Below are 12,997 nucleotides of genomic sequence, written 5' to 3'. Positions count from 1 at the left end.
ATCGATGATAGAGGAGTTAGAAGCACTGAAAAAAAAACAAGACATGGGTGCTAACCACATTGCTGGCAGAAAAGAAAGCAGTGAGTTATAAGTGGATTTTTACCGTGAAACAGAATCCTGAGGGTAAGGTGGAACGGTATAAGGCTACATTGATCGCCAGAGGATATAGTCAAACTTATGGAATTGACTATGATGAGACATTTGCTCCAGTTGCAAAGACGAACACAGTAAGGGTATTGGTCTCGTGTGCTGGAAACTTTGGGTGGAAATTGCACCAGTTAGATGTCAAGAATGCCTTCTTACATGGTGACTTGAAAGAAGAGGTATACATGGAGATACCGCCAGGTTTTGGCACAGAACAGACTACGGGGAAGGTATGCAGGATGAAGAAATCCTTGTATGGTCTCAAGCAATCACCGAGGGCATGGTTTGATAGGTTCAGACGAGCTGTTTGGAATATGGGGTATGGCCAATGTAATGGTGATCACACGGTGTTCTATAGACACACTGATAAGAAGATCACCATTGTTGCAGTGTATGTTGATGATATCATCATCACTGGAGATGATGAGGAGGAAATAAAGAGAGTGAAGGGGTGTCTGAGCAAGGAGTTTGAGGTAAAAGACTTGGGAAATATGAAGTACTTCCTTGGCATAGAAGTGGCTCGGACAGAGAAGGGAATATCTTTGTGCCAACAAAAATACACCTTGGATCTTTTGAGTGACATGGGCATGATGGGATGTCGTGCAGCCCCTACTCCAATTGAACAAAATCATCAAGTAACAGCACAATCAGGTGAGCTAGTGAATAAGGAAGATTATCAGAAGCTGGTTGGGAGGTTATTGTACTTGTGTCATACCAGGCCTGACATTACGTTTGCCGTGGGGGTGGTGAGCAGATACATGCATGAACCAAGAAGTGGGCATCTTGATATTGTTCACAGAATCCTGAGATACTTGAATATGACTCGGCTTGGAGGTTGCTGCCTCGGCAATCTCTACATCCCCATCATGAAGTTGAAAAATCAAGGATGAGGGTGCTGAGATGGATCGTTGTCGTTGTTAGGCCGTTGATCATGGGGATGAGCATCCTTGCGGCAACAAAGGGGACAACATGTTTGATGTTTATTTATAACATTTGTAAATTCGAATTAGTTTTACACCCGAGCAAATAAACATAAAACCGCATTAGGAATATAAACTGAAACAAAAAAGAGCAGGATAATTAATGTTACTATCCACTGAAATTTGCCAACTTTATTGCCTTCCAACAATGTAAATCTAAAATCACATTGATCTTAGGAGAATTATCTGCATGCGGCGAAAGACCGCAAAGCGCAAAATTAGAATGACTACTTTTATCATGATACGGATGCCATGCTAGTCATACAGAGGTCACATGCCTGCCGTGGGCGACGGGGTCATGAGGAAGTGGCTGCATGCCAAAAATTGGGAGGCAGCAATCGGAATGGTGTGGTTGTGTCCCAACAGAAAGATCATTGCTTGCTTGGTTGATTGTGTGTGTGTCCCCCCTAGCTGGCCAGGCTGCATACAACCCATGCCTCACAAACCACCCACCACCCAACCTCCCTCTTTGGCACCATGTCACGCCTAGTTCATGTCTCATCTTGATTTCCTCCATCACATCATTTGCGTCGTCTCAAGAAACACTGATTAACATCTAAAAGAACACTGGATAATATTACCAGACCTAACCTATAGTTTACGGTAGAAATCAAATTCCGGTTAGTTGAATCCTTGTCGTCAAATTTGATTATTGTTTCAGTTATGAAACAACAAATAGAAGATATAATGTTGCTGTTTCCGAGCAATCTGATAACAACTGGAACGATACAGAGAAGATATAACTTCAGCCACAACTCTTACGGTACAAAGAGAAATGTAGTTTTCGAGTCTCGAGCACGCGTATATAATAATTTCTTAAATAACTTGATACATACATGTATCTCATCAGAAACAAATTGATATTACACCACATGATGAATAAGAATACAAACATCTATTATACATCCCAAATTTATGCCGAAATCAAACTTCGGTTAGTTGAATCCTTGTCATTAACTTCGATCATTGTTTCAGTTATGAAACAACAAATATAAAATATAATCTCACCGTTTCCGAGACATCTACTAAAAACTGGAACGATACAAAGAAGATATAACTTCAACCGCAACTCTTACGGTCCAAAGAGAAATGTAACTCAAATCTTGAGCATGTGTGTTTATAATTTCATAAATAAGTCAATACATACATGTATGTTGTTGGAAACAAATTAATATTACACCACATGATGAAAAAGAATACAAACATCTATTATACATCCGAACAAACCAGGATGTATGTATCATGTGACACCGTGTCACGTCATCGACATCACACTCGATGATGATCTCCTGGTAATAAAATTCACCAGTGATTCAGAAATAACCAATCCTAGGTTGCTATCTACACACCAACAACTTGTACACCATAATTAATTAATCCTAAATGCATGTGTATGCATCTTGGGTGGAGAGGCCCGGGATAAAAGGGCTTCCATTTTCTAAAGAAATGTAAAAAATGCACGCTACTCCATCCATCCTCCTTTGATTAACTTGCGAAAAAACGAAGCTAACCAACTGAAGGGGGTGGGGTGAAATGAATATCTATATACAGTAGTTAATCGATGTGGTGATGAGCTAATGAAGATTAACTCAAATCATGGGTGTATGTTTTTTATATGCATGGAGTTATGGCTAGCAGGCTGCGGATTTGGTGGCGAAGAAGGTGCGTTTCGTGGCGGGGCGGTCGGCGGCGTGGGCAGGCGGTGCACCGCTGCAGGAAGGGCAAACGGAGGCCACCGTGGCGGCGGACGGAATGAAGAAAGCGGCGGCTGGGTGGTGGTGTTGGTGGTGGTGCAGGGCGCGGAGGTGCTGGAGCTCACGGTGGAGGCGGCGGTTCTCCTCCGTGAGCGTCTCGCAGCAGCGCTTCAGCAGCTCACAGTCCACCTCCGTTTGCTTCAGCTTCGTCCTGCAATCAGTTAATTCACCATCATGTATCCATATTCATGAATACTACTACCTTTGTTTCTAAATATAAGACGTTTTGGCAGTTTAAATTGAACTGACAAAATGTCGTATATTTAGGAACACATATTGTATTAATTAACGATCTGATAATTAACCGGATAATTGGTTGATGCAATTGCTATCTAACCTGGCTCTTCTGTTTTGGAACCACACCTCAACCTGCCTTGGCCTGAGGCTGAGCTGCCTTGCTAAAGATGCCTTCTGCTTCTGCTCAGATTATATCAATCAAAAAGGCCAAATCAGAAAGCCTACCATAAATAATAACCAGATTTAAACCCAAATCAACCATGTAAAAAAAGCATGAAAAAAAGAGTATGCGGTGATGAATCGGATAATCATAGGGGGATCAAATCAAACACTTGCATGGCTGAGGGTGCTCTGCTCCTTGAAGTGATCCTCCAGGAGCGCCGTCTGGTCCTTGGTCAGCCTCAGCTTCTTCCGGCTGCCGCCACCGCTGCTGTTGTACCCCTCGACCAGGTCGTCCGCGGCCGACGACGCCGCCGAGCAGTAGATGAGGGCCCTCTCCTCCTCCTCCCTCTTCACCGTGCCGGCACCGGCCAGGCTCAGGGACAGGCACGGCTCCGGAGGCGCCGCTTCTTTCGGCTGAAGCAGGTGGTGGTGGTGCCCGGCGCCGGAGCCGAGGGAGAGGCCCAGGGCCAGGCCGGCCTCCTCATGCGCCATGAACATGCTAGCAAGCTATCTCTCTTGTTTTGTCTGGCTAGCTAGCTTGGGAATGGGATATGTGCAGTCAACTAATGATGGGTGGCCTCTTGCAAACCCTTGTGCTGGTGTCTGTTTGTGTAGACAGAGAGAGGAGAGAAGAGAAGAGAAGGATGAGGTGGTGGTTGAGGAGGGATGGGAGAGGGAGAAGGTCTATCGGTCTTATGAGCATTCAGGGCTCCGGTCCGGTCCGGCGTTGTCGCTCCGAAATTGGCAACATCGATCACATGATCAGATATGTCGTCATAGAGTAGAATGGCCACAGAGGAAACAAATCTGAACCTTGATGTGTCAGTGAGTGTGATCAAGTTATGTTTGGTATATATATATATATATATAGCCATCGCTGTACCAATGACATTTGCATAGCCATAAAAGAATGGACAGTCCGGCAGGCAAAAGCAACCACAAAGCTCTGTATTTTTTTTAGAAAAGGAGGATGACCCCCGGCCTCTGCATCTGGACGATGCATACGGCCACTTTATTAATTATTCTTACAAGAGGTGCAAGAAAAATTAGCTTGTGTCGAAAACTTCAGTCTATTTACCTGCGAAAAGGTTGGGATGATAAAGGGAAACGAGTTTGGATCGCTTTTATTTATTTCAGCAGTGGTTAAATCAGCTTGCCCGATTGAAACCAACAGGCATGCCTCACTCAGGATGAGCAAGTGGTTATGTCTATCTATAGTGTGCTGCAGGGGACAAAATTCATCAACTTTCGAAAGGTTGTAAACATTAAGCCCATATATATATCTGCGAGGGAGCAAAATTTCTGCTTTTGATATATAGAGAGACATTCCAAGGACTGTAATAAACATGGCCCAGGCTGTAAACAACGGCAGCAAACTAGGATAGAAAACACAGTACATCTTAGAGCATCTCCAGCCGTTGGAGCCCCAAGAACACCACCAAACCAAAAAAGTTCGTGTCTTGGGGGGCCAAATGCTTCATCTGGCTAAAACAGGGGTGCATGAGGAAGGCATCTTCCCAGCCACACCCCACCCCAACCAAAAGTTTATGAGGGAAATGATTAAGTGGGCCAAAAAAAAGGACATGTGGGGCAACACGAAACTTCCGACGGCGCCCCCAAGAGTCCCCAACGCGCTGGGTTTGCCGGCGCTATTTCGACGTCCTTGGAAGGGGGAGGGGGCGTGACTGGTCCGCTTTTCGGCAAAAAGCGTCGTCCAAATTTACCTGAATTGTCCTGATTCCTGAGTTTACACAGAAAAGAAATCTCCTTCTTGGGCTTGCAGATTGACCACTCTTGTAGTGCTATAGATTGAGCAATCACAATTCACAAAAGATATAGAGCCAAGGATTGAGATTTTGATATAACTTGTCCGTTGGGCCTTTAAGTAATATATTCAGGTGGGGATCCTCTCCCCCCGTGATTGTTCAAAAAAAAATATAGATTGAGATTTTACCTCCAACGGGAGTGGACTGAGCTCGAGCCGGCCAAGACCGACGCCGGTGCCAAGACAACGCTCCACCGGCCTGAGCCAACAAAGTCACCTCTGGCACAGACCCACGACGGCGAGCGAGATTTGGCGGCGGCTTAATGCTAGAGGCGACGAGAGGGGACGGGCCGCGGCGACGGCGACAACGGGGCTTGGAGAAACAACAGCTGGACCCACAAAAGCATCGGCGAGCATGGGCCCACGCGGTAGTGAGACGTGCTCGTGCTCGTGGCTGAACGTGTGCACGGACCCACACGCCGTTGACACACCAGGATTCGTCGACGCTCCGAGGGTTAAACGACGCCGAATTTGCTGGAAAACCATGGGTGTCCATAAATATTGCTTTGGTTCACAAATGAATACAAATATGATGACACTATTTATGCGTTTTGTTCTTTTTCTTTTGCGAAATAACTTCTGAATTATTCCTGTTCAATCATAGCAGTACAACGAAAACTAGAAATGAATAAAAAATTGCATCCATATCCGTAGACCACCTAGCGACGACTACAAGCACTGAAGCGAGCCGAAGGCATGCCCCCATATGCATCATCACCCCTCCCTTGCCGGAGCCGGGCAAAACTTGTTATAGTAGACAGTCGGAAAATCGTCGTGCTAGGGCCTCATAGGGCCAGTCCACCGGTACAACAACCCCCACCGATGAATAGTAGTGTAGATCGGAAGGATCCAATCTAAAGACACATGATTGTAGACGAATAACGACCGGATCCGAGCGGATCTATCAAAGACAAATCCACTGGAGACACACCACACCACGTGCCCACCAACGATGCTAAACGCACCGCCGAGACAGGGGTTAGGCGGGGAGAACCTTGTTCCATCTTCAGGGAGCCGTCACCGTCTCACATTTCTAAGCAGGACACAAACCCTAACAAAATCCAAAGAAACATCTAAAAACGTAGCCCTCCCGCTGGCAATGGCCGGGTCCATCGCGCCCCCATGGCCCTAAGGTCACCGGAGACGAGGCGGACCTGGCGGCAATGCCGACGAGAGGCAGAGGAATCCTAAGCTTTTTTGGGGGACAAGAGGCAGCGGCTGCTGAGCATGTTTGTACGATTTTGGGGGACCTGGCGGCTGCTTAGTTGCGGGTGAGGCGGACGAACTCGGGTTTGTACGATTTTGTCGAAGACCAGTGTTCTTCTCAAATGTGACCCCTAAAAGCAGACGCCCTTTCCTCAATAAACTATCATTTTGTGTGTGTGTGGGGGGGGGGTGTGGACCAAAAAAAATAGCCTTGTTACATCCTTTTCCGCAACCCCTCTTATTGGTGATACAGAAACCAACTCCCACAAGCGGGAAAGATGGACCTTCCCTAGTCCCAAATCTTATTGATTTCATTTCTGTTGCTCTGTCAGGGTGTTGCCCTCGTGCTCGACCGACGCCCCGTCGGCTGTCCCCGCCAATCCGTTCTCCAGCCTCCATTGAGTCATTGCCTCTTGGAGGTCTTCCCTCCTCTTCTCCGGCTGCCGCGCCCCATCGCCGCCCTGCGGGGACCTCGCCACACAACTCGGCCCCAACCCCGCCGCCACACGCCTCTGCATCACACAGCCCACCCCCATCTCAACCCACCCGACAGCCCCCATAACCAGAGCTTCTATGTGGACCCCGCATGTCACTCACATATAAGAGGTAAATTTATCATGAATATGCTGAAAACAACTCCTCAATAATCAGAAAAGTGTTAGTGAGACAACCCTAACAGTAACAAAAAAGAAAATTAAGGATATACGCTCAAAAATAAAGAAAAAAGAAAATTAAGGATCTACTCAAGATGCTCTAAATGTGGTGGCTTCTCCTCTGTTAATTGAACCGCAGTTCCCTAATAGTAACACCTATCTTGCAAGAAAAAAAGATCTAACTTTTACCGGCGGCGGCCGCGGCAAGTGGTGGTGGTGACCGGCGATCGTCAGCCGAGCACACGCCTGTGGCCTCTCGATCCATCGATCGCCACTTCCCAATCTGAAATCACGCCATCCTTATCCCCTCCCTCTCTCTCTCTCTCCACCGCGTGGCCCATCCCTCCGTCCGTCCGTCCCCATGCCCCCCGCCGCGTGCGCCACGCCGGCGGCCGCGCGCCCGCCGCTCCCGGTCTCGCGCCGCTGCCCGCCCCCGCCCCCCTCCGCCGCGCACGTGCCCGCCCGCCGCGGCGCCTCCGCCACGGCATGCCGCTGCACCGTCTCCTCGTCCTCCCCCGCGGCGGCTGCGTCGGCGTCTTCGTCCCCGTCGGCGTCTTCGTCCCCGTCGGCGTGGGACTGGGCCCGCTGGAGCCGGCACTTCGCGGAGGTGGACCAGGCGGAGAGCTACGCCTCCGTGCTGCGCTTCCAGCTGGAGGAGGCCGTGGAGGGCGAGGACTTCGCCGAGGCCGCCGCCCTCAAGCGCGCCCTCCTCGACGCCACCGCCGACGACGCCGTCTCCCGCGTCATGGCCGAGCTCAAGGTCTCCTCAATTTGCCCATCTCGCCCTCGCCGGCTCCGGATTCCGATGTTGTTAATACCTAGGGTTCGTCCCCGTCCCCTGTTTTGTTTCCCCCACCTCACCTGTTGTTTTGATCCATCCTCGCAGAGCGCCATCGAGGAGCAGCGGTACCAGGACGCCTCCAGGCTCACCAAGCTCGCCGGAACCAGCCTGGTGAGCCCACTCCTGCTTCTCCGTCGCTGCTGCTTCTTATTATTATCTTCTAAAATCATGAACCTGTCAAATCACCATCTTCTAATATAACGGTGCTGATCCTAATAAGTAATAAAACAAACCATGGCTAGTGATAATCCATTAAGTATGCTTTTGATGCCATCCTGCAGCACGCGTGGTTGGGTTCGATTCTAACCAATTGCATTTTCAGGTAGGTTGGTGGGTGGGGTATGCCAAGGACACAGATGACTCGATCGGGAGGATCGTACGGATTACCCCTGGCGTCGGGAGATATGTCGCCAAGAGCTACAGCCCAAGGTCCGCTTCTCGTTATTTTCTAACTTACCTTACAACCAAGCAAACCTCCGCATAATTCTGTTACCAATACTTGCTAACCAAGAGTATTTCATTTCTTTCAGGCAATTGGTCACTGCATCTTCAGGGAGCCCATTATTTGAGATATTCCTCGTCAGGGACGAAGACGAGACGTACACAATGAAGGTGCACTGATATATCTTTAGGCAGTTTAAGATAAACCATCTCTGTTATGCCCAGATGTGATATTTGTATTTACAAAAAAATTAGACAGGTGGTACACCTGCGGCCCACAAAAGGAACTTCAAGCACGTCGTCATCCATGCCATCAACAGCTACAGAAGATCCTGTTAAGGCAGAGATTGAAAGTTCACCGGAGAGCAGTACTTTATCTGAAGGCCTTACAGACGAAGCAAACACAGATACTACATTAAAAGGAAATGAAGATGTCGAGGAGAAAGCGCAGGACACTGGAAGAACCAAGGAAAGTGGCGTCGAAGGGTTGAAAAGTGTTCTGAATTTTTTCAAGTCCCGGATTCCCGAGTTCAAAGTTCAGGTCATAAATGTGGAGGTGCCCGAGGAAGCTGAGTTAGTTGCGGATTCGTCGGAAGAGTTGGTGCAAGATGATGTGAAGAGCACATCGGAGAGTTCATTGGAAGAGCCTAGCACCGAGGAGTTCCAGGAGGAAGATGTCTCTGATGGAGATTCAGACTCGAACGACGAAAGTAAGGGGCCGGAAGTAAAGCTTTTCATCAGCGGAGTAGTTCATAATAAAGAGGAGGCTGGGGCAAAATCTTATGTTCGGGTTCCCGCTGAAATAAATAACCTGGAAAGGGACTCATTTGAACTGTACATTCCTGGAAAAGGTTCTGATCGGGATCTGAGTGAAACAAAGGCCGCGAAACAGAAAGTCGCGGATATGGCTGCTAAATTGGCGTCAGAGCTCATGCCCTCTGATGTCGCAAAGGCGTTATGGGGTACCACCAAGAGTTCCTCCAAGGTAAGAACGACCTCAGTTTAGCTGTACTGTATATGTCTGTGGCTTAGACCTCAGATTAGTTGTACTAATATATGTCTGTGGCTTAGAAACCGAGCTGACGTATGCTTGAGCATGTTTAGACTGTTGCCAGTTTTCTGAAATCTCATAGTTTCTTCTACACAAAAGTTTTTTAAGCATTATTAAGTGCAGTTCTGTTATTTTTTTACTTGTTTGGCTGTTTACTGGATGTGCTTATTTAGCAACTATGGAGTCTTTGATACAGTTTATATCTCCCGCTTCCAGTATCGTGTATACCTTCTGCTTTTAGTGCAAGCAAATTAGAGGGATTTTTCCCTTTAGAAGGTCAGGTGGGAAGCTATGTCAGTCTGGTAAACTTTGGAAGCCCCAGGTATTTGTTGGGTACTGGCTCCGCAAACTTTGGCGGTCTTTGGATTTTGACATTTTTGGAAAAGAAAAAAGACTAGTTAATTCAGGTTGCATCATTTGGTGCTCAACATTTTTCCTTCTTCGATAGTTGTGGTGCCATCAGAGGTTATTTGCCGTGATAACAGGTCAATACTCAGAATACTGTCCACTTTGATCCTTTCTACCTAATTTTGACTTGTTTGATCCATGTATGGTGGTACTATCAGAGGTTATATTTGGTGTCATAATGGGTCAAGGAATCAGAAAAATATCCAGTTTGATCTGTTCTATTCCCACTTTGACTTGTTTGGTCCATTTATATGGTGATAACTTTCCATTGCCACGAGTTCTGTAGACCATATTCCTATTCACGTAATCAAGCTAACTGATAAATGGTGGCCTCCTTGCAGATAAATAAAGAAGTCCAGGAGCTTTTAAAGCTTACATTGAGCAAGGCCCGAGTCAAGCTGACTGAGAATACCATTTTCAACCGGATTGTTACGGACTCTAATGGCTCAGATCCATTTAATGGTAAAGTTTGCTCAGTTAAGTTGATGGCTTGCTGCTTTTGTAGTCTGACAGGCGGATTCCTTGCGTACATTTATAGGTCTCTATGTAGGAGCATTTAGTCCATATGGCCCCGAAGTTGTACAGCTCCGTCGAAAGTTCGGTCATTGGAATAGTACTGATGACGTGGAGTTTTTCGAGTATGTTGAAGCGGTTAAGTTGACTGGTGATCTAAGTGTCCCCGCTGGACAGGTTTGCAGCTTTTCGTTTGGTTCATACTTTTACAACAAAATTCTTTATGTTTCTACAAAACCAAGCTGGCTTAGTGTTTTAACCTATTACATTTTGTCACAGGTAACATTCCGTGCTAAGGTTGCAAAGGGCAGTCGTCTTGAGAATCGTGGTGCATACCCAGAAGAGTTTGGTGTGGTAATTCCGTTTACTGTCCTATATAATTATTAATAATGTGTCTGTTTTGGATGTTTGCCTATATGACATGTGTTCTGTGCTGATTCAGTTTGTATTTCAGACAAACAAAACTCATCTTCTTTATTAGGTTTAAATTTCATATATGGCCAAGCACATTAGCATAGAGTGTTCCTGAGCATATGTGTTGCATGAGTTATATTCTTTTTAATCTAAATCTAGTTCAAAAATTTCAGACTGCCAGTTATAAAGGTCAGGGGAGAATAGCGCAACCTGGATTCAAAAACCCTCGGTGGGTGGATGGTGAGCTGTTGGTGCTCAATGGCAAGGTAAAATAAATTATCCAACACTGTTGCTTTGCACCTGTAGCAGCACTGCCACTGAAATAAATAAATTAAGCATTTCCATGATGTATAAGTTTGTGCACATGCAGAAATAGTTGTGCCGATTTTGGAAACTTTTAGAGTATTCAATTATATATCACTAGCAACCGAGCTCGCAGAATGTCAGTTATCTGGTCTAAGAGTTAGGCTGTGAACCTTTGGGCTCATCTCTGAACTGACAGAAGTTTGTATTCCAAATGGGTTATAAAGTAATCCACCCACATTGATGATTTTGCTATGAACTCTTTAGCGACATTGCCCTTGATGTGTCTCACATAGATTCTTTTTCGCAGAGTGCAATCCCACACATTGGTGGCGCAGAGCTTGGTTTCCTGTACAGCGTGCCTGAGCAGAGCTTCCTGGTTCTCTTTGACCGCCTTACACTTCCCGAGTGAATGAGATCTCTTTCCGAAACGAGCTGATTCTCACATGGGAGGGAATCCCATGGAGAGACAAACTGGCCTGATTTCAGGTGGCCAAAAGTAGGTTCCGCGTGGCTTTCTCCGTCATCCTCATCCTCATCCTCAGAGGGAGCTTCCTGAGACGGCTGGCTCCTCACGGGAAGATCCAGTCGGTTCGGCATTTTGAGGGTACAGAGAAACATGGCATTCTGCTTCCTGGGAACATGGCTGGTATATTGAGCTGTCATGTGATGTGATACAAGAGACAAAACTTAGGGTGTCAAACAAGCGACGCGGTTATAGATATGTCGGGCGAGACCTTTTTCGCGGGTTTCTTTCATTTATTCATTTGGATGAAACCAGTTTTGGTGTTGCCATGATGATGCTACAAAATAAAATAAAAGTTGATACCATTGTATCCTAGATTGAGCTGTCATGTGATGTGATCCAATCCGAGGCTTCCAAACGCCGCCGCGGTTGTAGATGCGTTTGGCGTGGTGGGTTTCTTCATTCATTCATGCAAATGGAACGGTGGAAATGCCTTACAAACGAGTAGACTTCGTAATACCACTGTGTTACATACTCCCTCCATAAACAAATATAAGAGTGAGCATTTAGATAACTAATGTAGTCATCTAAACGCTTGTAGAGTAAACAAAATCCGCAGAGTTTTTCTTCTGGAGGCATTATCTTGGACTTGTGATGCTTACAGCATAAATACAGAGCCATTGAAATGAAAAAACATGTGTGTTAGGTGGGGCCCAGTGGTCAGAAGGCAAAAAAAATTTCAATTCCGTCGCCGGGACTTGAACCCGGGTCTCTCAGGTGAGAGACGAGTATCCTAACCACCGCTATTTTGAATCAGATGTTTATTATACAAGCACACAAGACATTAGGCCCATGGAAATCTTGGCGCTTCTAGTAATAATTTTTGTTTTCTACCAACTCGCGACACTGTTGAGGCAATAATGTCAGGACCAATAACCAGATCAGTAGTAGTAATTAATAATGCCGCCATTAGTCGATTCCGCCTCTGCACATGTCAATGGCCAACCGTCAAATACTTAAGTTTCGGCCTGCAAAAAAAAAAAAAAACTTAGGTCTCGAGAACACAAGTCCATTTTTCTTTTCAAGGAACAAGGAATACAATGATACAGTTACAAGCAGACTAGTATTCAAGATCAGGTTAGTGCCGTTTTGAAGGTTCCTTCCTTTTGACTAAATAAAGACCACCGTGCAGAATACTTGATTGGCCCTGCTAACCCAAGCCGAGTGCAGAATCAGATGGGCGGTGTCTTACAGCGATCCTTGTCGGTCTTCGTGAACAACCTAGCCATGCTGCACAACCGGGAGTATCAATCTATATACCTTTAGAAGAGAGTATATCAATGGTCCCGTTGGCGTCTAGCTGGAGGTGAAGGGTTTGGGCATGCCACAAAGCATAGGGCGCCCTCTTGGCTTAGCTCCCCAACAAGGTGGTAATAGCCTGCGGAGTTGGCCATGGTATAATTTATGTGCTTCCATGGGTGCCATACCTAGTTGCACTAAGGTTAACAACGAGTGACCGTGGAACACGGTAGGGTGGGCGCACGTCGTTACATTGACAACACTCGCACCAGCAACATGCCTTTCTCGAACCTCGGTCGG

General features: G+C 46.6%; 2 protein-coding genes across 2 annotated transcripts; one reads left to right on the top strand and one right to left on the bottom strand.

Annotated features, from left to right (window-relative positions):
• Positions 1-2,156: 2,156 nt before the first annotated feature.
• Positions 2,157-3,931, bottom strand: LOC125547436 (homeobox-leucine zipper protein HOX15-like). Its single transcript, XM_048711300.2, has 3 exons — positions 3,452-3,931; positions 3,216-3,295; positions 2,157-3,029 (listed from the first exon to the last, which is right to left on the bottom strand). The coding sequence occupies exons 1-3, from the start codon at positions 3,773-3,775 to the stop codon at positions 2,756-2,758; spliced, it is 678 nt and encodes a 225-aa protein (XP_048567257.1). The 5' UTR covers positions 3,776-3,931; the 3' UTR covers positions 2,157-2,755.
• A 3,321-nt stretch (positions 3,932-7,252) lies between these two features.
• EX2 (UvrB/UvrC domain protein (DUF3506)) lies at positions 7,253-11,773 on the top strand. Its single transcript, XM_048705181.2, has 10 exons — positions 7,253-7,721; positions 7,848-7,913; positions 8,125-8,231; positions 8,333-8,414; positions 8,503-9,228; positions 10,044-10,164; positions 10,241-10,392; positions 10,495-10,569; positions 10,803-10,895; positions 11,243-11,773. The coding sequence occupies exons 1-10, from the start codon at positions 7,323-7,325 to the stop codon at positions 11,342-11,344; spliced, it is 1,923 nt and encodes a 640-aa protein (XP_048561138.2). The 5' UTR covers positions 7,253-7,322; the 3' UTR covers positions 11,345-11,773.
• The last annotated feature ends 1,224 nt before the right edge of the window (positions 11,774-12,997 follow it).

Source organism: Triticum urartu, chromosome 3A (genome assembly GCF_056163025.1).
Source record: "Triticum urartu cultivar PI428250 chromosome 3A, HENAU_Tu73, whole genome shotgun sequence".
Classification (NCBI taxonomy): domain Eukaryota; kingdom Viridiplantae; phylum Streptophyta; class Magnoliopsida; order Poales; family Poaceae; genus Triticum; species Triticum urartu.
Note: the sequence above shows the minus strand (reverse complement) of the source record. Positions and strands in the feature narration are given on the sequence as shown.